Source organism: Erigeron canadensis, chromosome 9 (genome assembly GCF_010389155.1).
Source record: "Erigeron canadensis isolate Cc75 chromosome 9, C_canadensis_v1, whole genome shotgun sequence".
Taxonomy (NCBI): Eukaryota; Viridiplantae; Streptophyta; class Magnoliopsida; order Asterales; family Asteraceae; genus Erigeron; species Erigeron canadensis.
The window spans coordinates 5024226-5037021 of NC_057769.1; the positions used below are offsets into that span (position 1 = coordinate 5024226).

The window sequence follows — 12796 nt, forward strand, 5'->3', positions numbered from 1 at the left end:
TTGCACCATAACAAATCTTGAATTAACTCAACTTGTCATATTTACAAGGACTAACCAACAGACCTAAACACATATTTACAATCTCAGACTTAACCCAAAAGAAAAGAAACACAGTAAAACTGAAAAGCAAACTAACATGTACTCTACCAAGTACCAACACGGCATGATTCATCATAGGGTGATCTGCTGCTTCCAGGTTATCTAGAAGAACCTAAACCACGATCGATATAGCTCTATCTGGATGGAAAAAGGTTTATTCGTTTATATGTGAAAAGGAAAGATTCGAAATTCATTCGTATAGACAACTAGGGAAGTATAGAACTGGCGAGCTCGTCGTTAAGCTTCACGGGTAGAGGCGGCATCTGCTTCATCATTTCCGGCATGTCAGTTAAGCTGCAACCAGAAATAGTCAATCAACTAGTTTAAATAACTAGGACTTATATATCATTTCAAAGATAAGTACATCTAACAGAAAGTTGGTCTTGTATTTTGTGGATTAAAAAGATAAAAAAAGGAGACTTGAAGCCACAAGAAAAAAAAAAAACAACTATAACTCACTCATTCATGATTGCAAGAATGTTATTTCTTGTTTGAGAAAAAAGATGGATGTTCTCCTGCACCTGCACCATGAGAGAAAGTGAACGTTATTAGGGGCATACGGCATACCGATATTTCTACCCACTCGTGACACTGAGCGAGTGTTACTAGTGGAGATGGCAATACGGCAGGTTGGATAACAAGTTGAATTGGGCATGGGGAGTATTAGGTAATTTCGGTACGTATGTAAACGGGTGACATTTCCTTGCAAACATTATTGGTCCAAAAAATTATAACTTGTAGTAATCAGCGACTCAAATATGATTTAGAACGAATCAGATTCTTTTTATAATATATTAACTTTTTAAGTGAGATGATTTATGACGTTTTATGCATTAAAATACACTTTGAGCAACTTTCAACTTGTTAATAAATAGCATGAAAACATATGTAAATGGGTTGAAAGTGTCATCTCTAGTTGACAGACAGCATGGAAATTTGATAGATGTGTATCTAATTACCTTGAAAGTAGAAAAATTTGCCAAAATTTGATCCAAGGCCTGGGCATTCTGTTCAAGAAGCTGACCTGATGCACCACCAATATCTGCAACACCAAAAACTTTTTTATTTAAAACTAAACATAACATACACAACGACATACCGCAGATAGAAATGAGATGCACCAAGAAGAAGAAATCTCTATCTCAAGAAACATCCAAGTTTATATATTTATGAGCATAACCAACATGAATCTCATTTCTTCAGCAAGGATTAGTTTACAGAAAGATTGTTAATAACAAATACAAAACTATAAACCAACCTTTGTAAGAAATACCATCATCACTGTCGATGGAGGTCGATGGTTGAGCGTATTGAGGACCATTGGAACGATTTGCAGTATTCGAAGATGGTTTCGCCTGTTGATCGGCAACTTTTTCCTGTACATAAAAAACGAAAGAAGATGAACGATCAATAATGATGTAAAGTGGGTGGGGTGAGGTGGGGGGTCAAGCTTCAAGTGCTATTCTTGTGTTATTGATTTTGTATAAATACTATTGTAATAAATCTGATTTTACAAGACCTATTGTGTTACAGTGATGGTCTAATTTTTAAATAAGGCGGTTTAAGAGGTTTTATGAGTGGTGAATCCACTTTGGGTGACTTTTAAATTTTAACCCATACAACCTGATTTCATTTTAAAGAACTTCGCTAAAAAGTGTACCCATTTTACCTGTCACAGGTAAAGTAAAACAATAAAAACTGTAAAACCCAAATTGACTCGTTTACCCATAAACGGACCTAAATTACCTCCTCTGATAATTATAGTTCCAAAAGTTATTGCATTTAAGACATGCACATAAACAGATCTAAAATATTGCATCTTTTTTTTAAATGAAATTTAATTATGAAGAAAAAAACATTGAGATGAGAAGCACTATTCTTGCATCTACATAATATCAAATGTCACTGACAAAAAAGATAAATGAAAAGGTATACCTTTTTATCTTTATGCCTCCTGGATGAATTACTATTGTCTTTCCTTCGCTTACCATTTTCCTTTTTCTGGAAAAGCAATCAAAGATACAGATAAGAGACAAAATAATAAGAAATCAGGAGTATTTAGATGTACTTTTTGAAAGTGATTATTGTATCTTAAAGAATCAAATAAGCAAAGCTAGAGATGTGTAGATAATACCCCAGTTATCTTAAATGAATATCCAAGCACCCCTAGTACTATCCACACGAATTCCGTAAAGTTCAATATTTGGAAGGCAATCTGAAGAATTATTCGGTGCCTCAACTTTCAAGAATGCATATGTTACCATTTATGTTTAAACTTTGGAGCAACATCTATTAAAACATGACTCAGGGAAAATAGTATAAATAGACTCCGCATATCTACTTTAAAATATGGACCTACATAGAAGTATGCATGCACTTAAAGAGATTTCCAGTGTTTTGTTATGGCAGTGTAAACGTGGAAATTTCGATCCGTTTCCTTGTGAATGAGTCAAATTCGGTTTATATAGCTTAGGTATAAGAGGAATCAGTCAAGTAAGTCGAAAGTCACCCAACTTGTACGTGTATGCATACAAATTCCTAAGCTGTCAGATAAATATATTTAAATTATAATAATTTGCAATTATATTAGACGAAATAACTTTCATAGCAAAAGTATTGAGGACCAAAAAATAGTTCTATAATGAAATTGTGAGTCCAAAAAAAAACAAAAAAGAGTCTTTAAATTTATCATGTAACGTAATAAATAAGAAGAAAGCAGCCTGCGGCCAAGGAGAATAGAGATCATACAGTCATCCATCTAGTACGTAGTGCCACATCCCTTACTGTTTTGTCTTGCAACTGCTCTGCAATTTTTGCAAAACGCATTACCGGCTTATCTGAGGCATATCTGCATAGAAGAACATCCGCTATAATAAACACAATCGGTGCGTGATGGATAATAAGTTAATAACTAAACAATATTTGACGAACTATAAAGACTAGTGGTAGCTACATCACCTAGTTACTTATAAACGGATCGATTTGAGTTGTGCTCTATCTCTAACAACTCAAATGGGTAAAATTAAAACACAAAAATGGATAGAAGAAAATGTATTAAAAGTCATGCAAAGATTATTCTATTGCATACAACCTACAAGCTCCTACACTACTTCACTCGAGAATTTACATATTTAAACAAATATATAACTACTAAAAGTTTTGGATACTAAAGTATCTGTTGTCAACCAAACCTGACCGTGACCAAAAATGTATTGAAAGTCATCCAAAGGTTATTCTATTGCATACAACCTACAAGGCTACAACCTCCTACACTACTTCACTCAAGAAATTACATTATTTGAACAAATATATAACTACTAAAAGTTTTGGATACTAAAGTATCTATTTTAACCAAACCTGACCGTGACCAAGTCGTCTTGAAGACTACTCATTTTGACCAGTTGCATGCTTATAAATGTGGTGTATTTAAATATCTATAACAAATCAAATGGGTCAAAAAAACTATGAAGAAGAAAGATATAATCAAATGGGTCAAAACTCAAAAGCAACTAGAAGAAAAATGTAAATGCCCACATGGGTCAAAATTTTCAAAAATAAAAAAGTATATTGGTCAAATGGATTGAAACGGTATTCAAGGGATTAGTTATTCAAGTAAAGAACTAAAACCACTGTAAGTATCGGATATTAAAGTATCTTAGGTCAACCCAATGCGATCCCGACCCAACGAGTATGGACATTTACTTGTAATGACCAATTACCCATGCCGTAATCCACCTGACACCCTCCCCCCCTCTCTCCCATTTTGCCACCTATAGGAATGGCTATGAAATGAAGCACATGCCCATGTCATAATCACAAAGCACGCAATTTTAAAAAGATACATACATCCAGTCGCTGGTAATATAAACCAAAGAGGTTTTCCCAACTTAGGTTATCCGGGGATGGCGAGTCATTTTTGACTCAAAAGTAGCAGCCTAACTGGGGTTTCTTTTGTTAGTGGCCGGTTCCAACCATTACCCGGCCAACCCTATGATATTTACCTAGGGCGGGATTCAAACTTGAGACCTCTTGTGATCCAACCCACTAGACCACTTGGTAATGGTTGGATTATGGTTTAGTTAAGCTAGTAAATTCTAGAAAATTGTGTTCCAACCATAGCCTGTATACAGCTATACTTGATACATTTTCAAGTACTTCACCCAATAATTATACAAAAACTCAAGATTCTTCAACAAATACACCAGCATACCCACAAATACACAAACTCCAATTCTAAATCTTAGTTAACATGTATAAATTTTTTAGAAAAAAAAAACATACCTACAAATTCTATACATAGAATAACTATTATAGCTATTACTTACATAACAATATATCAAATAAATGTAACAAAGATAAATTGAAAAAGCAACTTACTTGGTGAGCAATTCTTCAAGCAAAGACTGTTCATCACGAGTCCACTCAAAAGAGAGACCAATGGGGTGTTTTAAAGCACGTTCAGAAGGACCCGTCGGGGAATTCTCCGGCACGGCAGAGCTACCACCGTTGGCCGCGGTGGCAGCAGAACCATTGCCGTTAGTGTTATTTGCAGATGGGTTTGCCATAAGAAATCAAGAAACACGATAAAGATTCAAACTTTATTTGTTTCCTTGAGTAATTTTGAGCTGATTAATTAAAGAATTTATAATTGAGTACTGAAATGAAATATGGGGTTGGCTTGTTTAGTTTTATGAGGTACTCATATTTGAGGAAAGAAGAGAAAGAAAAAAAAAAAAAGTAGTGAAATGGGGAAGAAATAGTAGGTGTTTTTTATTGCAGAGTGATGAGAAATATTGTGTGAGATAATTGTAGGCGGTGGTGGGGTTTGGCCGTTTTGGTTTTGGATCTTGATTTGATGCATGTATGTGGGCAGTGGATGATTTTTTAACTGAATTTTAATTAGAGTAAATTACATTTTTCATCCCTAAAGTTGGCATGTTTTTCACTTTTGATCCTCAAACTTTAAAAATTATAATTTTGATCCTAAAGTTGGCCAATTTTTCAATAATCGTCATTTCTCCTTACCGCGTTAAAAAATGGCCGTTAACGTACGCACGTGCTAGACACGTGAGGGCACTAATATCATTTCACCTTACACCGAGGGACGAAAAGTGAAAAAATAGCTACTTGAGGGACGAAAAGTGAAAAAAATAGCTACTTGAGGGACGAAAAATGAAAATCATACAAATAAATTTATTCTTCCATTCTTTCTTTTCCGATCATCTTCTCCTATCATTTCTACCGATGGAATTTTCCGACTAGACATTTATTATCCGATGATACCTAATAAAAACTCTACTTTGAATCCAAATCTAAACCACGAACAAAATCATTTACTCAAATTCATGACATTCAAAACACAACCAATCAAACAAATTATAGTTCAAACATGCCAACCAACTTTTTTTTCTTTTCTAAATTTTGATTTTAATTATCAGGGTGACGGTGGATGGTGGTGATTCTAGGTGGCAGCGGTTGGTTGGTGAGTCTTGGGTTTCTCATCTCAAGGTATTTTCTATGAGGAGGGGGTTGGAAGTCTAGCAAATCGCTAGTTAAAATTGTCTCCAGCACGTCTGAATCGAAATTAACTCTAAAAAAAAGTATGAATAACCAAAACTTAATTATCTAAACAAATAGAGTATTTTATCTATGCTATCTAATAAACAAATTATCATCTTTTTTTCCTTAAATTTTTTGCCTTTGAAAAAACCAACTATACATTTCTCCTTTATTCACTAACTAGCTAATCATCTCGGGTTTAACCCGTACACTAACTAAAATTTTAAAATAAAAAAAAAGTGAAAAAATATATGTAATTTTTTTAATTGATATATCATAAGTTGGTTTGAAGATACTAAATTGGCTAACATAATTTTTATGTATTAGTATTTATTACTTTAACAAAACATTAAAAAAAATTACAATCAAAAAGTAAGAATTTAAAATGCGCATTTAGTGAGCTAGCTATTTGTCTTTAAAAATATTATAATATTAAATCTGACATATGAAATCATAAATAAAACATTTTTGAAGAAAAATATAGACATGCCACATAATACTTTTTTCTAAAAATAGTTTTAGAAGACAATTTTTCTTTATTATATATAAAGATTTAAACATCTTCATATGATATACCTATAATACCCTTAATGAAATAATTTAAGGTATAGATCTTCCAACACTTAAAATAACTACAATACCACCTTCAACAATAATTACTTTTATATTCACCACCATCGTCGCCCTTATTACCGTCCTCAGTGTCGCCCCCGCCACCGTCACCTCCGCCATCACTACCCCACCGCCGTTGCATTGCGCGAGCATAAGTTTAGTCTTCATAAAAAAAACCCTAAACTCAAAATTTTCAAATAAGATGCAAGTTAGCTACTTTTTATTTTGAGCAAATGGCATAAAAAGGTATTTAACTTTTACCTATTTTTCAATTAGGTATGCTTTCTTTTATTTTACAATTTAAAATATTTACTTTTTTCTTTTAACTAAAAAGGGATATTTATAGAATCATAGGTAATCCCCAATTACCTAATTTAGCAGTTGCGGTCTTCAACGACTTCAAGCCTTTAATGGTTTTTTTAGACAGTTACGACGGTGGTTCCTTACAAGTATAGACTTTTCTCAAGAATTTAGATTTTGGTGATGGTAATGGATAGAGATAGTGAATATAATAGTCAAGGATGGTAAAAGAAAAAGTACTCAGATATTGGGAATGAAACTATGAAAGAAAAACATTTGGGTTCGGTATGCTGATGGATTGATATGAAAGAAAATATTGTTAGTTGAACACCCTTTAAACTGGTTACTTATAGTATGGGTTAAAGAGTCCTTTTTTAGTCTAGAAAAATAAAATTACATCCTTAAATTAAAAGATAAAAAGAAGTATACCTTGATTGCAAAATGGGTAAAAGTTGAGTACCTTTTTATGACATTTATCCTTTTCTTTTCTATCGAAAAAAATAACATAGAATACGATAACAAAATTTACCATTTCCATGATTAAATTCTCTAATTATCAATTATTATAAACTATATACTGCAATTTATATGAAACATGCAATAGCTATGAATGATGTTAAAGTTTACCATTGTAGAAACTTCGTACTTTCACATGTATCCTAACACACATTTTGTCGACAACATCTAAAACCTGTAATCTTTTGGCCACCTCGTCCAGTTGTGATACTCTGATGCCATCTAGATTTGGTAAAATCATCAAATTCGTGAGACTCAAACCATACAAATTGGACATGACTTGTGTGTAAAAGCACATCAAATGTATATAGTGTAAAGTTTCACTATTATACAGTAAGATTTTCATAACGTTATATCTTCACTGAATGTTTAGGAAAAAAAAACCTCCAATCTCACAACAAGTAACTCTATATCTTTTAATCTCAAGCTATAAAATTGATAGATTTTTTTTATTGGAATAAAAATAAAATTTTTGAATGTCGCTTTTAATTTTGTCTATTTTAAAATGAAAATTAATAACCAGACATAAAGACAATAATAAGCAAAAAAAACAAAACCAAACACTTGATCAAACTAATTTTTTCATTCTCATAAAATAGATTGTACCCGTACTTCAATGGAGGTTTTTACAAAGTTCTGTATAAGCTTAATCTCATTGGAGTGAAAATATTTTTATGAATAAGTTGAAATTTTTTGAATCATTAAAAAAAATTTAACATTCTTTTTTTTTTAATTAAAAACTATATTTAAGAAACTTTTGTTTAGTTTTTTTTTTTGAGACGATTAATCTTTTTAACAAAATAGCCTAGAAAATTCTCTTAACTATTGGATGATAACATGTAAAAATCAGGGGGCAAAATTAGGAAAGAGAATTAGCGGATACCACATCTCACTTCTTATATTTTAGGAGGATTTTTAAGCTAATTTTTAGAAGGTTTGTTTTTTTAAGGAGATTTTCATATATGTCTTATTTTAAAGATATAATTATATATATGTCCAAAATATGTTTTAAAGACATTGTATTTATACATTAAAAACTTCACTTAAGGCATATATTTAATTGTGTTTTTAAAATGAGATGTATACTTTTTTTTTATTAGTATTATTTAGCGAAGACTTGAATACTTGATATGCTGCTTATGCTCTAACAACCAAAATATATAATTTAATAACACGTGAAAATTGATGTAACAAATATTCATGATTTCATCGTCATCATCGCTACTTTGAAGCTTTTGACCTTTCTTTCCTTAATCTCCGTTGGTGGGTTTCGTCGGTCAAACCTTCAATGGCGAATAATAATAATCAAAATTCAGGTTTCACCATCTACTGTTTTTCTTTTTTTGTAATACTTTATTACGAGTACTTGCTAAAAATCTTGATGATTTTGTATTATGGGTTCTATTGCGAATGGGTTAAAACCCCATCGGCATTCTGAAGTCCTGCGATGCTTGGATCCTGGGAGACCAGGTTCGACAGGCGAGGTTTTACCTCCAATTTAATGTCGAGCCTTCTGTAGGGGTTAAATCGGTGGGTTTTCCCTCCCTGTGGTCCCTGACTCCGTGGATTGGTCGCTAGTGACCGCCTGCCCGAATGGATGTGACGGATAGCCATCCCGTGACACGAACGTTCTGGGGTCTATTATTTGGATATTTAATAAATAATAACTTATGTTATTGATCAATCTTGATCTTATTATTATTATTATTCATAGATAACAACGATATTTATACATATTGCAAATTTACTAATTATTATTTGGAATGTTAAAATGATGTTGTTTTTGTGATCATATTTATAAGCTTAGTTATGTATGTGTGTGTATATAAATGTAATTATAGATATAGATTAAGAAAAATGTACAAACAAGTATTTATATGGTTAGTTATTTAATTCGGCGAAACCGAAAATGAATTTTCAGAGGGATAATTCTAAGTAAATAGAGCAGGATCAAATTGATCACACTGATTCGACGTAACTACATTAAAATTTGGGTGCTTTTACTTTAAAGTTTTTTCGGTCGTATGTTGTTTTGTTCGGTTACAAACCAATATATGATATTGATGTTTAGATTTTGTGTTTTTGTGGATTCAGGTAGTAGTCCACCTCCAAAACCATGGGAACGAGCTGGAACGTCATCAGGGCCTGCTCCTTTTAAACCTTCATCTCTTGGTAGCACGAGTGATGTAGTCGAGGCTTCCGGAACAGCAAGGCCCGGCGAAATCGTGCCTTCAAATGATGCATCAGCGGTTAACGTAAATGCACTTGGGAGGCCTGTCCCTCCTAGGCCATGGATGCAGCAGAACACATATGGAGGTATATATTTGTAGTACATTTTTTAAAAAGATCTTAATATTCATGTTCTAAGACCAAGGATTTTTGTTACTAGTAATACCACCCTATGCCATATATTTGACCAATCTTCCTTCCAAAGAATCAGATCGTATTTGGTTCATAAAGCAATCATCTATTTACATCTTGCATTTGAGAACAGTCGGTTTCGTCTCATTTGATTTGTTTCCATTTTAGCTTACTTGTAACACTTTGACCCGTTTGAACTGTCGGAGAAAAAAATACAACTTAGATTCTAATTGTGACCTCTAGGTTGTTGATAATGAGGTTTGTTAATATGGTTCTAAATAACAATTAAATCGTTAGTGGTATGTTAGCAAATTTGCGAGAATTTTCTTCATAGACATGCATGGATGTTTTGTGATTGATTATCTCATTCTTTCTGAAAATATACCAACTTATATGAAGTTTTTGATTGAATTGTTATATTTATTTGCTCTTCTTGAAGCAGGTGCAGGTTATGGTAGCGGTTTAAATTATAATTCTGGATATGGGGCGGGAACTTATGGTTCTTATGGCGGATTAGGGGCAACAGGATCCTATAACACTGGTTTATATGGAAGCAACATGTATGGAGGAGGTTATGGTGGCCTTTATGGAGGTACGGGTGGCATGTATGGTGGAGGAGGAATGTATAACAATACTTTAGGTACCCCGATGGGTGGGTATGGTATGGGAATTGGTGGTCCTTATGGTGATCAGGATCCAAATAATCCATTTGGCGCCCCTTCATCTCCTCCTGGATTTTGGATCTCCTTGATGCGCGTGGTAAGTCTACCATTCTGTTCATTAGTCGTCTTGTCTTCTTGTTGAACACACTATGATTGGTTAAAATTAGAGGTGTCAAAAGGGGAAGGAGATTTTGGTAACTGGTCGAAATAGGCTCAAATGGGTAAACTTTAAGTCATCTCGAAAAACGTTGACCAATAGTACAAGTAATAATCATCTACTTTTTTGAATTAATGATATAAAGGTTGTACTCGTCTGGAATACACTTTGAGCAGCTTTTGAGCCCGTTCAACCTGTTTCCGTTAACTTTACCCATTCTTGGAGATATATTACCACCCAAGTTAACCCATTTGCTCATGAGTGGGTTAAAGGTATCACGTCTTATGTTCATTTAGATACGTTGGCCCACAACGACTCCAGACTTGTGTTAGCAAAATGACTAATCATCTGATTTCTGTTTTCAGATGCATGGAGTTGTAACTTTCTTTAGTCGAGTAGCAATGCTGATAGACCAGAACACTCAAGCATTTCACATGTTTATGTCTGCCCTTCTCCAGGTATTTGATGTTATTATGCTTTACTCCTAACTCACTAAGTAATACTCATATTTATAGTTGGTAATATGGTCTGATTGTGTGGGTTGGGTAGTAGGTCCAAATGGCCTGGGTATTAGAAGGTTGTGGCTGATTGCATGTAATCATGTATTGCGTATCATTGTTTTAGTTATGTAAGTATCTGTTGCATTGCTATCATTACAGATGGCTGTCAAGTTGAATTACCATCTAAGTTTTAAAAGAAAGAAATTTAAAAGGTTGTGGCTGCCCTGCCTCAATAAAGGAGAGTTTTGGTGTCTCTAAAGTCTAAACTGTTTGACATCCTTCCTTTTTTTATCTAAACTTATATGTTACCCATTTGATCTGTTAACAAAAATATAACTCTAATAAACTTTCCATCACAATTGTTTTTTATGAATTTCTTGATTTATTTTCAAATGAGTCATTAACCTTTTGTTCATATCTATGTGCAGTTGTTTGATCGCTCTGGAATGTTATATGGAGAGTTGGCTAGATTTGTATTTCGACTTCTTGGTGTTAGAACCAGGCCTAAAAAGATCCAACCCCCTGGACCTAACGGACCACATGGTCCTCAAAATTACATAGAGCCCCCCAAGGGTTCATGGGATGGTGTGTGGGGAAGCAACTGAATTTTTCAAAACCGGGAAGTGTAATCAACCATTGTCTGTGTAGAGAGTAGTGTTGTCTCCTTTTCTTTTGTCCATCAATTTTGGTACTTAAGCTTGTGAGTTTTGGTCATTTTTTAAAAATTAGAGTCTCTTGGATGTGTTTTATGATTGATGTAAACATTTAATGCTCTATACATAGTTGCTATATTTTACTAGAGACAATGGTCTTCAAATCCTTTTGTGATTTGACTCTCATGGTATTTTGACAAATCCCAGTGTCAAATTTGATATGCTAATTGCGCTTTGCCTTCAACCAGTTGAAAACGTGTTTTCATTATTAACCGTTAGCACAACATTGAGATTGGCAGAATTGGAGTGCAACCAGTCTATCTTCGCTTGGGATGCTTATACTGGCATAACGCCGGACTTGTGAACTGTGTCACTGGCCTAGACTAGTGTGTATATTTAGTCGAATGAAATCCGCAGGCAGGCAAGAGATGACTACCAAGAAAAGTTTTGTTCTCCAACAGAAAGATGAAAAAGGTTCCAGAAGAATTCAGATCACAAAAGCATTCTTAGAAACGCTATGAAAGAATGTTAATGATATGTCACTTTTTTTTTTATGTCAGCAATGTATATTGGTTGATGAGGATGTCCTTTGTTTTAAAAACCGGCTTAGAATTATATCTTTGTACGACGATGTATGTACAATGTACTTTAGTAGTTGTCTTTCATTTCATTTGGTCATGTGAGTTGCTATGCATTCTGAGAATGTTGTATGCTTTATGTCAATCATACCTCACAAGGTGCCCACATCCTGCAACCTACCCTTTGCAGAAATCTCGTTGCTTGACAACGTCAAAGGATTCATTGTCGTGCCAAATTTTTATTAGTTTGTCTTTCCGTGGATGTCTATAGTTTTCCCCCCATTAAGATGATTAGATCCAAATATGCTAACCGTCTATCTGAATGGTGGGGCCAAAGGGTGGTTTTTAAGAAATAACAAGCGTCTTCTCAGCTTGCACAATACTTCATGGGGTGGTATATTGAATAATTTTGCAACTAATTATGTCAAGATTGTGATCTGAAATCATATACTCGTATAACACTCGGGCTTTTATGTTTTGATAATTTTGCTATGATGATTAACATAATAACATCTTATATTTGTGACATTCCAAATCTAAGTTAGTTGTTTTACACCATTTAGCTCTCATGTGTTGGCCACCACACCGGTGGCAGCCAAAGACTCGGTAACCCTTTCTTATCTTTTTGGCATTTGTACGAGTATCAGTATATCAATACGTTCTATTACCGTTGGTAATGTAAATAATTAGTTGATATCACGTAACAAATTTTTCAAGAGATAACATTCAAACAACTTAGACTAGTTTTAATTTCCAGCAACTGCAGACAACGTTAACTTACCAAAAGTAATCAAAGGAA

The 12796-nt window shown here is 33.7% G+C and overlaps 2 protein-coding genes across 4 annotated transcripts; one reads left to right on the top strand and one right to left on the bottom strand.

Annotated features, from left to right (window-relative positions):
* On the bottom strand, nt 1-4847 carry LOC122582176. 2 transcript variants are annotated; one of them, XM_043754533.1, is made up of 8 exons: nt 4477-4847; nt 2848-2947; nt 2234-2314; nt 2035-2100; nt 1358-1475; nt 1059-1141; nt 559-620; nt 1-393 (listed from the first exon to the last, which is right to left on the bottom strand). In XM_043754533.1, the coding sequence occupies exons 1-8, from the start codon at nt 4662-4664 to the stop codon at nt 306-308; spliced, it is 786 nt and encodes a 261-aa protein (XP_043610468.1). In that variant the 5' UTR covers nt 4665-4847; the 3' UTR covers nt 1-305. The 2 variants fall into 2 exon arrangements, with proteins under 2 accessions (XP_043610468.1, XP_043610469.1); XM_043754534.1 differs by lacking the exon at nt 2234-2314 and having other exon boundaries at nt 4477-4844.
* Nucleotides 4848-8238: 3391 nt separating this feature from the next.
* On the top strand, nt 8239-12113 carry LOC122581855 (peroxisomal membrane protein 13-like). Of its 2 annotated transcripts, none has more exons than XM_043754163.1 (5): nt 8239-8402; nt 9181-9402; nt 9887-10206; nt 10632-10724; nt 11195-12113. In XM_043754163.1, the coding sequence occupies exons 1-5, from the start codon at nt 8375-8377 to the stop codon at nt 11369-11371; spliced, it is 840 nt and encodes a 279-aa protein (XP_043610098.1). In that variant the 5' UTR covers nt 8239-8374; the 3' UTR covers nt 11372-12113. The 2 variants fall into 2 exon arrangements, with proteins under 2 accessions (XP_043610098.1, XP_043610099.1); XM_043754164.1 differs by having other exon boundaries at nt 8240-8402; nt 9890-10206.
* The last annotated feature ends 683 nt before the right edge of the window (nt 12114-12796 follow it).